This window comes from Orbicella faveolata, unplaced genomic scaffold (assembly GCF_042242905.1).
Source record: "Orbicella faveolata isolate gen_17 unplaced genomic scaffold, um_ofav_v1 contig_1, whole genome shotgun sequence".
Lineage (NCBI taxonomy): Eukaryota > Metazoa > Cnidaria > Anthozoa > Scleractinia > Merulinidae > Orbicella > Orbicella faveolata.
Window position 1 is genome coordinate 19,217,501 of NW_028301536.1, and position 13,456 is coordinate 19,230,956.

General features: G+C 39.2%; 2 protein-coding genes across 2 annotated transcripts in view; one reads left to right on the forward strand and one right to left on the reverse strand.

The window, feature by feature from the left end:
* The window catches only part of LOC110056946 (protein O-GlcNAcase-like), a 25,772-nt gene extending 15,219 nt beyond the window's left edge, over positions 1-10,553 (reverse strand). The window contains exons 1-5 of the mRNA XM_020763508.2: positions 10,377-10,553; positions 10,193-10,244; positions 9,195-9,292; positions 8,588-8,718; positions 8,087-8,255 (exon numbers count right to left, since the gene is read on the reverse strand). Coding sequence (XP_020619167.1) covers positions 8,087-8,255; positions 8,588-8,718; positions 9,195-9,292; positions 10,193-10,244; positions 10,377-10,515 — 589 coding nt within the window. The 5' untranslated portion in view covers positions 10,516-10,553. The remainder of the gene's footprint in view (positions 1-8,086; positions 8,256-8,587; positions 8,719-9,194; positions 9,293-10,192; positions 10,245-10,376) is intronic.
* Positions 10,554-10,624: 71 nt separating this feature from the next.
* LOC149118332 (uncharacterized) lies at positions 10,625-12,749 on the forward strand. The gene has a single exon (XM_089293942.1). It carries the CDS (start codon positions 10,647-10,649, stop codon positions 11,748-11,750), a length of 1,104 nt encoding a protein of 367 aa, XP_089150068.1. The 5' UTR covers positions 10,625-10,646; the 3' UTR covers positions 11,751-12,749.
* Positions 12,750-13,456: the final 707 nt, after the last annotated feature.

A 13,456-nucleotide genomic window follows, 5' to 3' on the forward strand; every position in this document is an offset into this window, starting at 1 on the left:
TTAGTTTCTCGACTTGCTTTCGCCAGTCGCGAACCAACTTTTCGTTGACGCAGAATTCACGGCCTGCTGCACAGTTGTTTGACTCCTGTGCGAACTTGACGACTTGCAACTTAAATTTAGCGGAATATTTCATGCGTTTTGAAGACATCTTCGTAAATTCGTAAACAGCTGAGAAGTAACGTGGTCGAGATCTTGTTAACAATGTAACTTAAAACACTTACAAGGAGGGTTTGTTTTCTTGCTAACCTGTAGTTGCAATGTAATTGGTCCATTTCTGGTTGCTAACAACAAGACCACGCGAGCAACAGCATTTGCCAGGTCACTAAGCTACTGTAATCGTTCGATGAAAACGAAAGTTCAGCGCCGTAAACACCAGCGAAGCTTTAAGAAAAATGTCTACTCTACAGATCAAAAGACACAATAGAAATAATCTCCAGTAGGTGTGCGTTTAAACCACTTAACATGTATAATTTTTGTTGACGAAAAGTGCCGAAAACTGACAAAACTCGAGTACAATTAGAACTGGTTTTGTAAACTCGGTTTTCCTGACGGACTTCAGGCAATTGTTATGCTAATTTCTTGGATTGCTTGGTCAGGTCTTTGTGTATGACTCGTGTACAAGTCGAGGGCGAGTTTTTGGGATGATTTTTTGGTCATAAAAGGTCGACTTATACACGAGTAAATACGGAACATAATATTCCATGTTCCCGAGGCTTAATAAGGATGACTTCCAACTGGGTGTAGGAGTAAACAGTGCAGTATATATAGTTAAAAGAAATTTAACATAGTCAACGACTAGGAGCTAGTCTGGTCAGTAGCATTTTTGTAGGCGGTTGTTAGTGTCTTGGCCATCTGTTAGCATTTGTTTAACGTTTGGTGTGTTCTGAAGCATTTGATATAGTTCAATGAAATTTTACATAGTTTATGACCAGGAGCTAGTCTGGTCAGTAGTGTTTTTTTGTAGGCGTTTGATTGTGTCTTGGCCGTCTGTTAGCGTTTGTTAAACGTTTGGTTTGTTCTGTAGCGTTTGCAGCAGTCATATGGTCGTGAGAGCCCTGGGGCTGACATTGTCAAGCGGTATTCCTGGTTAGTATGTGCGCTGTCGTCCCATGTGCTTGCAGTGCGTACATTGCTCTGTTAGTGTGGTGTTGTAGATTGAATTATAGTAGTTTAGTGGTTCTCGGCGTTCCCTCCCTATCCCCCCCCCCCCCTCCCCCGCTTCTTTTCAGCATTCTTTTTTTCCACTGAGCCATCGGCTTGAGTGTGACAGATGCCCGTAGGGGCCTGGCATGGGGGGCTTGTGGCTTGGTTGTGGGTTGGGCAGGCCAGTCGGGTGTTCTAGCCCCTTGGGGATGTGACTGCGGTTGCAGCCACCGGGCTTTGTAGGCACCTTCCCTCCATTAGCCACTCGGACGTTAACTTAAGGTTATTTCTCAGAATTGCATTGCACATCCCTACTGTGCATGATTTTCGTGTCATTAGTGCGCTCGCGAGCATGTGTATATCCACAACATATACAAAATGGTGGCTTTTTCTAAACGGCTTGGCTTGTGAGAGACAAATCATCATTTTTTCTTGGAAACGGGTAACGGGACCTAACAATTAATTTTTTTTTACTTAGTTTGAATGCAGCAATCACCTTCTTTCTATACAGTGAATATTCACCAATTTCTATTGCAGAGTAACAAATTTTCACTGAAAATGAGAGCATAGCTAGCACTCTTAAAAGATAAAATGTGTCCTCAAGAGCACTGTGTGCTTGGAAGATATCGATTCCCTGTCGACTAAATATAGGTGCATTTATCATGAAACGTACATCAAATTGCTCTTTAACATTGATGCAATACATCCATTGTTGTATTTCTTGCTTAACCAGGGCTCAACACTAACGGTAGCCAACTAGCCACAGACTAGTAGAAATTTAGTTTTGGCTAGTAGGTTTTTGATTTCCACTAGCCACTTTGGCTAGCAAACAAAATGAAATTGGCCGCACTAGTTTCTGTCTTCCTCAAGGAGGAGAAATGCAAACACTTTTCTCAGAAACAAGGCCAGAATTTCATTAACGTATTATGTTACTGGGCACATGCTGTTCAGCAGGTATGCAAATTTCAGTTTGTTTACTTTTTGCTGTGTGGTATGGGTAACTGGACATGTTATTATGTTTAATGAAATATTTGACAAACAAGACAGCATTTTCCAAAAGCAAACATTGAAGTTCTTTTTTATTACAAAATTAGTAGAACAAAACATGAGCTTCCTGATAAAATCATACACAAAATCGTGCAGAACTGTAAAGGGATAACATTTCATTTAGAATATTAAAGTGCACCTAACCCCAAAATTTTTTTTTCGCCTAAACAAATCTAGACTTAATTTGAAGCATTTGGGCGAAGAAATTTTTGAATTTGGTTGAATCTTCGATTTTCTATGCCCTTTCAAAGTCGCGATTAAGTGTTTCATGACCGCGTTTTAGGGAGTCTGGGGCGGCGGTACCTGATGACGTCTACCCAGGAACCAAACACAATAGCGCCTCAGTCAACTCTCTGTATTTGCTCGAGAAAATAGAACGCAAAACTAATCGTTCCAATGTATTTTGGGGCTAAAACGTCCAAATTTTGTCTCAGAATCATTTCTTTTTCGTCACTGGAGTCAGAGTTAAGTTTCGATTCGGAAGGCTCCGAAATAAACTTCGATCGAGCACGTTCGACAACTGTGAACTCCCTGCTTAGAGCTTTGAGAGCAATTTACAATATTTCAAGCGACGACGGGGAAGACGTCTTTGCGGACGAGCTGCCTGTATATTAGGAATGGAAAGCTAGATACGAAGTGGAGGAGCAGGCAAACGAAAAGCAGGAAAGAAAACTCAAGGACTGCTTTGGATGGTAATTTCGTCAACTAAACATAAGATTCCCACGCATGTTTATAGCCTGTTTACATTTGTCCTTACCGAGAATGTATTTTGTCAAGGTTCTGTTAAATCCAGTTGTGTTTTATTTTCAGTTGAATGCTTCATGTTTATAAGAGCGAAGTATGTGTTGCAGTTTTCGAGACTTGATGACCTGCAAAACATTGGCTTCGATCGATTGAAAATCGTATTGTTTGGACCTGCATTTTTGAAGCTGCGGGAAGCAAGGCGGAAGGAAACATTTCATACAATTACCGATTTCACATTGTCACACGTTTTAAGTCGTAACTCCAAATAACCAATGTAAATTGTTCTCAAAGTTTGCAGTGAAATTCGTCGGATAAGCGAAAAGGATGTGTTCCCTAAACGGTCCGCAGATAATGTTACGCGGTCATATTTTCGACGCTATTGCACAGAATCTTTGTCGCACTGCTGATTTCCAAACCTTCGAAAAACTCTGTGAGTCTAACAATTTTGTTATCATGTAATTCTAGAGGATTAATCTTAGACTTTCATCTAAATCGAAAGAGAAATAAGTGTTGGTTAGCAGCGTACAGTTGCGATCTATTTACATATCAGTATAACGCTTCTTGATCATGACCGGATCACACAACTTTGCCGGTTATGTTATAAATACTGCGGGATTGGAAGATATAGGTTGTAGATAGTATTTCTACAAATTGCTGGTTAGCTTTAAGCAGAAAATTTATGAAAATAGCGTTCGAAAGTCTGCGGAACAAATTCCAGTGACAGTTCTTCAATGGTTCTCATAGATTCAGTTCGCTTGTTTCGGTTCGACAAAATCAACCATCGTTTACGTCTTTATTGCACCATTAGCTGATCATTGTCAGTAAATTGTACAGTATATCTTTCTTTAAATCTGGAATATTGCTGCAACAGCCGATAGCACCTCTGGAAGGCGTTTTTGCGCACTTTTCGAATGTGTATTGCACCATCCTGAAGGAAATGAGAGGAAATGAGATATCCAACCTTCCTGGGTAGACGTCACAAGAGCCGCTGGACCCATTCTCCTCAAACTCGGTCGTGAAACAAAATGGCGGTGTTTTGGAGCTATTTTCCAGATTTCGTCGTGGCACAGAAAATCGAGGATTTAACAGAATTCAAAAATTTTTTCGCGGAACTATTTCAAATAATAAGTAGATTCGTTCTAGCGAAAAAAAATTTGGGGGGTTAGGTGCACTTTAAACAACACATGGGTGATTTGTTGTCATATGAATACTGACAAACTTACCACTACAAAAATAATTGGATGAGAAAGATTTACTTCCTTCGACATTTAAATCAGCCGTTTTTAGCAGTCGAATTTTGCAAATGACAGTTAGCAGTATTGTTCAGATAGTTGTTTTGCTTTTGAAACATTTCTACAGCGCCTGTCTGTGAAGAAGTCTCGACAGTTTTTACAATGACCTTTTGTGGTCTCGATATTTTTCCAAGGAAGTCTCAAAGAAACACTTTTGGTTAGTGAAAAACATTTTTGGCTAGTAACATCTAAGTTGTCACAAGCCACTAGGCTAGTAAGTTGAAAAGTTAGTGTCAAGCCCTATTAACATTTTCCCTATTTTTCTGCTGTCACAAAGAGTAAAGTGAGTGGTTCAAATATAAACATTCTCACACACCAATGCGCCGAACCACGCAGCCTGATGTTTATTAACAATACAACATAGCTGTCTTGCAATGACACAAAAAAGTGGCTAGAGAACAATCTCACTTCAACTTAACACATTCTAAAAATACTTCACAGGTGGGTGGGGCACGTCGGGCAATGGCGGACAGCAAAACAAAAACTTAACCTTACACAAGCCATGTGACCTGACCCCCCACACACTTGTACTCAGACTCTCAGCCATGTGTGAGAAAAACGTTTTCCACTTCTTTCGTCCCTCGGCCAGCGGGAAACCACACTTTCTAAAAGCAGATAATTTAAGGAATCATGGGGTTTATTGAAGGTCTTCCTGTTCCTAAACGAATACCGGGACCACACATTTTATTTCAAAATTTACAGTGCATTTACTGAAACCAGGGCTACCCAGACAATGAAAACCAATCAGATGGCAGAACTGGAACAGCATTTTCAAATCCAGCCAATCAAATGTCCGGTACAAAACAATGAAATCTCAACTAATTCGTTGAGATGCTAATGCAATTAAGGTGTCGCTCAATAAATTGTCAAGCTCAAGCCGTTAGTAGTTTCGGGTGCTTGCAGCCATGCTTGCGGGTTTAAGATAAATTACATGCTGCACTTTCTATGGGGTCGTTGGTTGGTTGGAAAATACATGAAAAGAAAAGCTGCGTAAGAGTGTCACTCATAAATATTTATATCGCCAGCAGAGTGAGTGGTGTAGGGCTTGAATATTGTCGTGGCTGTTTAAAAGAAACCCTTCAAATGGTCTCTAGGTAGTTGCGCATGTGCACAGGTTTGAAATGTACGAATTGGAAAGGGAAGTAACTGAAAGAAGCTGGAAGCAAACTTCAAGCGGAAGAAATGAAAAGTTAACTTGATACAAAAATGGACTTGCAACCTGAATTCTTTGTTAAAATATCTTTGATTTTTCCATCCAGGGGATGAGGTTCCTATGCATGGCGCTATAATCTTTTGTTTTTGAGTGAGTGATTTTACCCATTGAGGCTTTGATACTACAAAGCGGAAAAAAATTCATTTGAATTTTCCATGAAGATGTTATTTCAATACACTGATAACCTAGAAAGGGAACTCAAACTCCGAAATGTACAGCTGCTGAGACAATGAACATGATGGGTTTTCCAAGAACTGCGTGGTGGATAACCGAAAGCCTTGTAAAAATAAAAACATGCACAGACAACAGAAGCGGAATCTATTTTGTAAAAAGAACTGTCAAAATCTATTATCCTACGATTTTAAACAACAACCGTAAAAGTGAGGACATATGATCACAGTGGAAAACGGTCAATCTAATGAGTTTACCATGCTTGTCAATGTAAAATCTGAAGTACAGTAACACAATATTTTCTAACACGAAGGTACTAACCGCTTGAGCTTGACAATTTATTAACAGACAACATAGTTGGGTAAGCATCACAATGAATAAGTTGAGATTTCATTGTTTTGTACCGGACATTTCATTGGCTGGATTTGAAAATGTTGCAATCTATTGTTTCAGTTCTGCCGTCTGATTGGCTTTCACTGTCTGGGTGGCCCTGGTTTCAGTTAACGCACTGTAACTTCTCTTCATATAAGCAGCCAAGCATTAATGATCCTTTTTTGAGACCTGGTCTGAGCTGCCACTAACGATACTACATTTAGGAAATAACACACTGGCTGTGGGTAAAATTTGGGTGGCAGGGAAGGATGACTGGGGAGTAGGGGCCCAGGAAGGGGGCCCATCTGGGGGAGTACAGATTGGGTGGTACCAGGGATAGCCACCCTGGAATAAAAGTTCCAGACCCCCCTCCAGGGGTGAGGCCCATATCCCACAGTCCCGGGGCACTGAGGGAACCAGGAGGGGAAGCCCCTCCTGAGTGGAGTACAGATCAGGTGGTACTGGGGGTAGCCACCTTGGAATAGGTAATTTCTCCGGACCTGTCTCCAGTGGGCTAGAGCCTTACTGTGGGGTAAAGTGCAGCTAATGATGCACTTCCCTGCCACAGTTCTTTATTGACAAACGACAGAAAGTCACCAAAATACAAAGTCCCTGTTCATTGCACTCTGAATGACAAGGTCTAAGGCTTGCTAAGAGATAGATAGCCGTAGCCTATAACCATTGATGGTATAATTTTTTTATTTTATATATATACAAATGATATCTACAAGTATATATGGATATACGTTTTTCTAAACGTAACGGAATAGTAATGTTCAGTATATCTATCCATGACGTTCTGAGTTGTAGTGTCAAAGCTTGCCCTTTTTTTTGTTTATTGTTTTGTTGGGAAAGACAAAGTATTAGCCTTATTCATGGCGAACATTTCTATAGATCTAAATGATTTTGTTTATTCGCTTAAAGATACTCCTAAAGCGTAGTATCAGGGGTTAAAATGTGTAGAGCAAAGATTCCAGTCATTGGGGGGGGGGGGGGGGGGGTGGGAGGGAAAAAGAAAAATTAGTGGTGAAGGATTGGCGCAAACAAGAAGACTGAATACAACAAGGAGCGTGTGCTTGACTAGAGGTCATGGACATGAAGTGGACACATGAGAGACGTGACTGGAACCATTGATACACTGTCTTTTCCAGATGTAGAGTGGCCTTACTTAGGAAATGAAAGGTTTGTTGTGATATCTAAAGGGGGTGATTGTTTTCAACTGGAATCCTTGATGGACTTTGAGATCAGGAATTGGTGGCATGTTACTCATGTTACTGGGATTTACCTATGAGCGTGACAAGAGGTTCATAGTGTTACATGTCTCTGAAATAAAGTGTTACAATGCAGAATGTGTGTGCCTGTCTTTGAGATATTGTCTCTCAGGTCTCCTTAACATCAGTTTATGGATGCCATAAACTTAAACTATAGTAAAAATAATTTCTTGCGCAGGACTGTGTAACCAAATTTTTGGTATTGTGAATAACAGCTCCCTAGTAGGCAACATATTACAACTGCTGTTCTCACAACTTTCTTCGTAACACTGTGAACTTCCTTCTGCAGTGATTAACTCACACTGATTTTACTGACCATGTTTTTATCAGGCTGAAGTTAAGAACCTACTTTAGACCACATCCGAAATGTTCGCAAAAGCAATAAGCAAAATGAAAAACACTCAAGTTGCCTGCCCAATATTGCATGCATGGCAACTTTTCACTTCTTCCACCTGTTGAATGCCCTGCACTTGTACACAGTTTTAAGAATTTGTTGTTTTCCCACATAATTTTCTTTCTTTAAATATACAAAGTAGACTCCAAATGCTTGCACAGGTGAAAATGCAATTTTGCACATTTAATGTTCATTAACGCGAAGGATGACAACAGTCTTAAGCCAAATCAGCATCTTGGTGTCCACACCCACTTTTTCGAGAAACTTATAATTTTTTCACAAGCTTCCCAGTTTAAAAACTCTGACTTAAAGCCTGGTTGACACTCTGGTCCGTATTCAAAAGTCTGTTACTGTAAAATAACCAACTAACATACTCATTATGAAATAATTACAAACAAAGATAACAGAAATGACAAATTTACAGTAGATGGGTAATTACCTGTTGGACAAAAGAGAAAGCTTGGGCATCTCAAGTGTTTGTATATGTTATTGGTGATTTCCACCTGAGCATCTCCAAATGAAGTAAATGCTTCAAGATCAGCACCATGAAGCTGTGGGTCAATGTCGTCAAATAACAAGGCGAATGCCACACATCCAAGCTTTTGTACCTGAGATGAGATAAGCACATCAATGCAGGTGAGTTGTTAATCATCATATAAAGCCTAAGTAAATCTAAAACACCATATAAACTGGACTCAAATAAATGATGTACAATTCACAACTAGTAGAAGTTACTTTATGAGAATGTTTAAATCAAAGACCGGCAACTTCAATGAGAAAAGTCCTTCACATACATTGCACACTCAATAATTTAAGACATAACATAAAAAAAAAACATACAGTTAATATCATATCTGTAGACATTTTAATCTACGTACTTTGGACTGGTACTTCTACATAGGTTTGTTGGCTGAGTGAATTAAAATAAAACAATTTCTACCTGATCCATTTTCTTTTTGAGCAGCTGAACATCTCTTGAATTTGAAAACAAAATATCAAGACCAGGTGACAAGGCATAGTAAAATGTTATTCCACACTCCTTTGATGATGCAATGAGCTGCTTCAAATTTTCTGTCGAGAGAATGTAATTAACAATGCCATTAACTCAGAAGTGAAACAATAAGACAAGTTATGTCTCACTACATAGCATGACAACAAACTAAGTTGAGTTCTTTTCACTTGATAGCTTCCATAGTACTTTTTGAAGAAAACAGAATTTAACATCATAGAATGCAAGTTTTCAAGTTAAAATTTTTTTCATGTGGAAGATCTACGTAGTGGGTAGGCAGTGATTTTTGGATGACTAAGTCAGTAATTGAATCTGGACTAAATCAAAGGACCATCTAGAAACTACTTCAACTGTCAACCCCTCTTCCCCGGCAAAATTTCAAGGGTCTTAACACTTAATGACTAGTCCCTTAAGAAACCAGCTAATATTTTAGTTCCCTCAAATCTCAATGATTTCCTCTGCTCAATTGCGGACACTAAAATTTTAGAGGAGAAAAATTATCTTGGGACCAGTCATAAACCCTCCTGGTCTAATTTACCTGTTTCTTCTGGACTGTAAAGGTCCCTCCATAGGGCTCTGTGTTTGAGGTCATCTTTGGGAGCATATAAGTAAGTATTCATCCCCAGGTTCTTTAATCTAGTGCAGAAATTAGAAAAGTGCATGAAGTCCTATTACATGAATCTTTAATACTGAGCTCCTAATGTACGCCTAAGAAGCCCTATCCAACATCCTCCATTCTCTTTTTAACCCCCCTCCTCCTCTTGCAAAAATGTACAACTCTTACAACTCCAATTTCATTGAAAATATAAACTGATACTGCCAAGGTTTTAATAAATAAAATGGATGACTCAGGTTGCTTGAAAGACATGACAAGAACTTGACAAATAAAGAGCTAAGTAAAACTAAAAGTTGCTTTCAAGCTCTCGAAGTACCTGCCTGTTGCTAGCTTATTGTTCGATTATTGTATATGGCAAGAAACAGCAAAAACATCTTGTGTTTTGCTTTTATGAAATGATTACAATACTGGTAAGCAAGTGACCAGAAAAATTCTTACATAAAAGTCTGTCTCTCAATTTGCCTCAATTCAGAAAATAATAGATACAAATTTGTGCGTGTATAATTAATTTCAAATCACTCTAACCCTGTAAATCAACCCACGGAACGGCAAAACTCCATCAAATAAGTTTGGCCATAGTTGATTATGAAGCAGCAGTGCTAAGGGTCATCTCATCACAAACATAAGCCTGAAAAGCAAGTCAAGTTCTGGACAACTGTCCAATACTGGTATGCTTACCCCCCAAACCCAGACATAGTACAATCTCACCCAAAACACAGCTATTTATACCTCGCTACTTGAATAAATTGCTGTCCCTTATGAATTGATGCAATCCTTGTTTTTCAAAGAAAATTTACCCTCATAAGCTAATGAACTCCGATCCAAACCCTTGCGAGTGCAGGTTCTGACATCCCATAGTTTCTTCGAAAGAAGCTTAGGTATCAAACACGACTTCAATGATGTGTACACCGTTTTTTTACCTCAAGAACAACTCCTTTCGCTGTTCAAATGTCCACGGTCTTCCATAGAAACCTGTTATCAATTGAAAGTGGAAAATAGGTCATTTAACCGTCATAAATGAACGCCTTTGTGGTACATGAGCTTTTGTGCAGTGGGCTCGTAAGGAAACTCGAGGTGCCTTTTCGTTAAAAAACCGCTTATTACCTTCAACTACCCCGCTTAGAAAAACTTCAGTTTTATCTTTAGATGAATCTGAAGTCATTGCATCCCTTTTCTTTAATCCTACGCGAAGTTTCAGTTTTGAATTCTTGAGAATACGAACTCGACCAGATAACGCCTTCATTAGTAAACCAGTCGCTCTCGCAAATTCGGATTATGCGCAGTTTCACGAACAAGCAGGCTTTTCCGGTTTTCATAAACTCCCGCGAACTTCGCGCGCAATCCCCGCGCAACCTCGATCGAAGGTATTTCAAAATGGCACACGAACACACGGTTATTCCAAACAACTGTGTTTCAGAGATTAAAATCCCAAGAAGAGTGAGAAGCGCAAATGGAGTTGATTACAACCCAGCTTTGGGTTTGTATGCCACTTTCAATTATAATGAAGGAGTTTCGGTGTGGAATCCAAAGAGTGGGAAAGTGGTAGCTGAATTCGAAGGGTTTGGCGAGAACTTCCGTGACACCTTGTTTGTACCAGGTGATCGTATTGCGGTCAGTTCATCAGAAGCACACCATGGGGGAGCAGTTGAAGTCTTCAATCTTGATAAAGACAAATGTAATTCAGCTGAATCTGCAAAAGAAGACTACGGCGACGAAGACAGAGGAGACGAAGATGAAGATGAAGATGAAGACCAAGACGAAGACGAAGATGCCAAGTCACGTGAATTGGTGATAGAAGACAAATATCTCACGATGACTTACCCGGGACCGATCGCTTTGTCTCCAAGGAGGAATCTTCTTGTCACAGATGCATTTAATGGTGGGGAGGGTGTTTATGAAATCTTTGTAGACTGGGATAATTTAAAGGTCCTCAAATCCAGAGAAATTATTCCTGGAGACGAGGAAGCTGAAAGTGGAATTATATTACTATGCTGTTCTCCGGATTTCAAGGTTGCGACGTTTTCTGATTGCCCACCCATTTTATCAAGTGTGAAAGTGTGCATGAACTCAGAAGAGGAGGTACAGATCCAGGAACAAGAGAAAATCACGTATTACAGGCTTAATGGGCAAGAACACCAGATTGATGAGGGCATAGTTGGACTTGTCCATGATGGAGAAAATCTAATCATTGCAAATGAAAGTAAAATTGTGTTGCTTGAGTCAATGACAGAAGGTAGCAATGCACATCTGGTGGCATCAGATGTCAAACCTACAGGGCAAATGAGAATAAACCATGACGGACAGCTCATTGTCTGCGAAGAAAGCGTTCTAAAGTTGTTCGAATACAAGTGTAACCCAAGGCCCCTTCAAGACTTATGCCGATGCCATGTCAGAAAAACAATTTGGACTGGTTATATTGATAAAATAAATAGCTTAGAAATTCCATCAGTGCTGAAAAACTTTCTGCTTTTCAAGTAAAACTTAGGCCTTAAGCTTATGCAATTTACTCTGATAGAACTATAAAGCGGTATATATCACAAATGAGGAGACAGACAGCAAGGCTCTGGTCTAAGAAAAATTAAGAGAAGCCCCAAAGTTCCTAACCATGAAATCCTGAATGCCCAGCAATTAAGCTTATATATGAAAAAAGCAAGTTTTTCCAGTCACCCAAAGGCAAAAGTTAGTTGCCTGTGCACCCAGGTGCTTCTAGAGCACAACTCTGGAAAGGCAGGGGGGGAGGTGAATTCAACAAAAGTTTGGGTTTTAATGTAACCCAAATCCAGAAACCCATCTGCATTCACTGTAAAAAAAAAAGAAAAAAAAAAAATACCTGCAGCACATAATAGTCTGTTTACAGGGTATCTTTTATTATCTATCCTTATTCTTAAAAATGGAAATTTTGTTGATGGTTTTTCTTAAACTATCAGGTTAACTATTGATCCATTCATCAACAAAACAAAGAAAATTAGATTATTCGCTCTCGATTTCTATTGCTTGATAGTTAACAAGGGCGCTGCCCGAGTCAACCATCATGCATAGAAATCAAGAGGGAATAATCTAATTGTTTTCTGCTAGTCGTTCAAAACTTTATCTAAATCCTCTTTACTGACACTTGAAAACGCTAAGAAGCGGCCGTCATTTTGTTAACAAGCATACACTGCTACCTTACTCACTATCTATCACAGAATAGATAGTGAGTAGCATAGCCAATTAGAGAACAGCATTCATGATAGAATGCTAGTAGATTTATACTAAAAATAAATACACATTGAGAGTCATTTTATCTTGAAATATGCTCGCCTACACTTCGATGTCTGAAAGATATAAGGATTGAATATACCATCAAAAATGCACACCTGATACAAATTGTGTTTATATTATTTTATTTTTTCCCAACTATCAATACTAATGTAGTACAGTTCAAGCTGAACTTCTAAATAAAAATAAATAAATATAGCCAGATCTTCTCATTAATAATATTGTCTTTGAATAATTTTGTGCTGGAAAAAAGAAAAAAAAAATTCAGACCCTGCAAATATCTACAAAAGGCATCATCACATAACTTGAACATCATGATTCTGTTACAATAATGGCTAATAATGGAAAGTTTGCCAATCCTGGTCAGTGTAAAATGCAGGCTGCAGACCAAGGGTAAAATGCAGACTCCAGACCAGGGGTAAATTCCAGACTGCAGACTACAGTTCTACTCAAAGTGTAGAATCCCCCGGGCCAGGGGGGGGGGGGGTACTCCCTTATATGAGCTATATAGGTATGTGCAGCTCCAAAGGGTGTGGTTTCAGCCGTTTTGGTCATAAATAGGGTATAGATTCTAGCTGACTTTGATCATAAATAGGGTATGGTTTTTGCACTCTGGCCTTCATATTGGTAAGTTTTTAAGAAGAAGCCACTTTTTCATCATTTTCGAAAAGAAAAACAACAAAAGCCCTTCACAAATTATGTTTATGGTAACTTAACATTGGTCTGAACCAGGGAACCAATCATAATGCAGGTCTGAAACAGGATTTTGATTTAAGGGTCAGGTCATAAATAGGGTTTCGAATTTTTGGTCAAGTCATAAATGGGGTAGGGAATATCAGGCTAACTGCAGTGTAAGTCTGCTGGTTGGCCTGAATATCACTCTGCTTAGACTTAATATCACTTTGGTTAGCCTGAATATCACTCAG

Coding starts and splice junctions, on each gene's coding strand:
- LOC149118332 (XM_089293942.1), top strand. CDS start 10,647: ATGGCACACGAACACACGGTTATTCCAAACAACTGTGTTTCAGAGATT.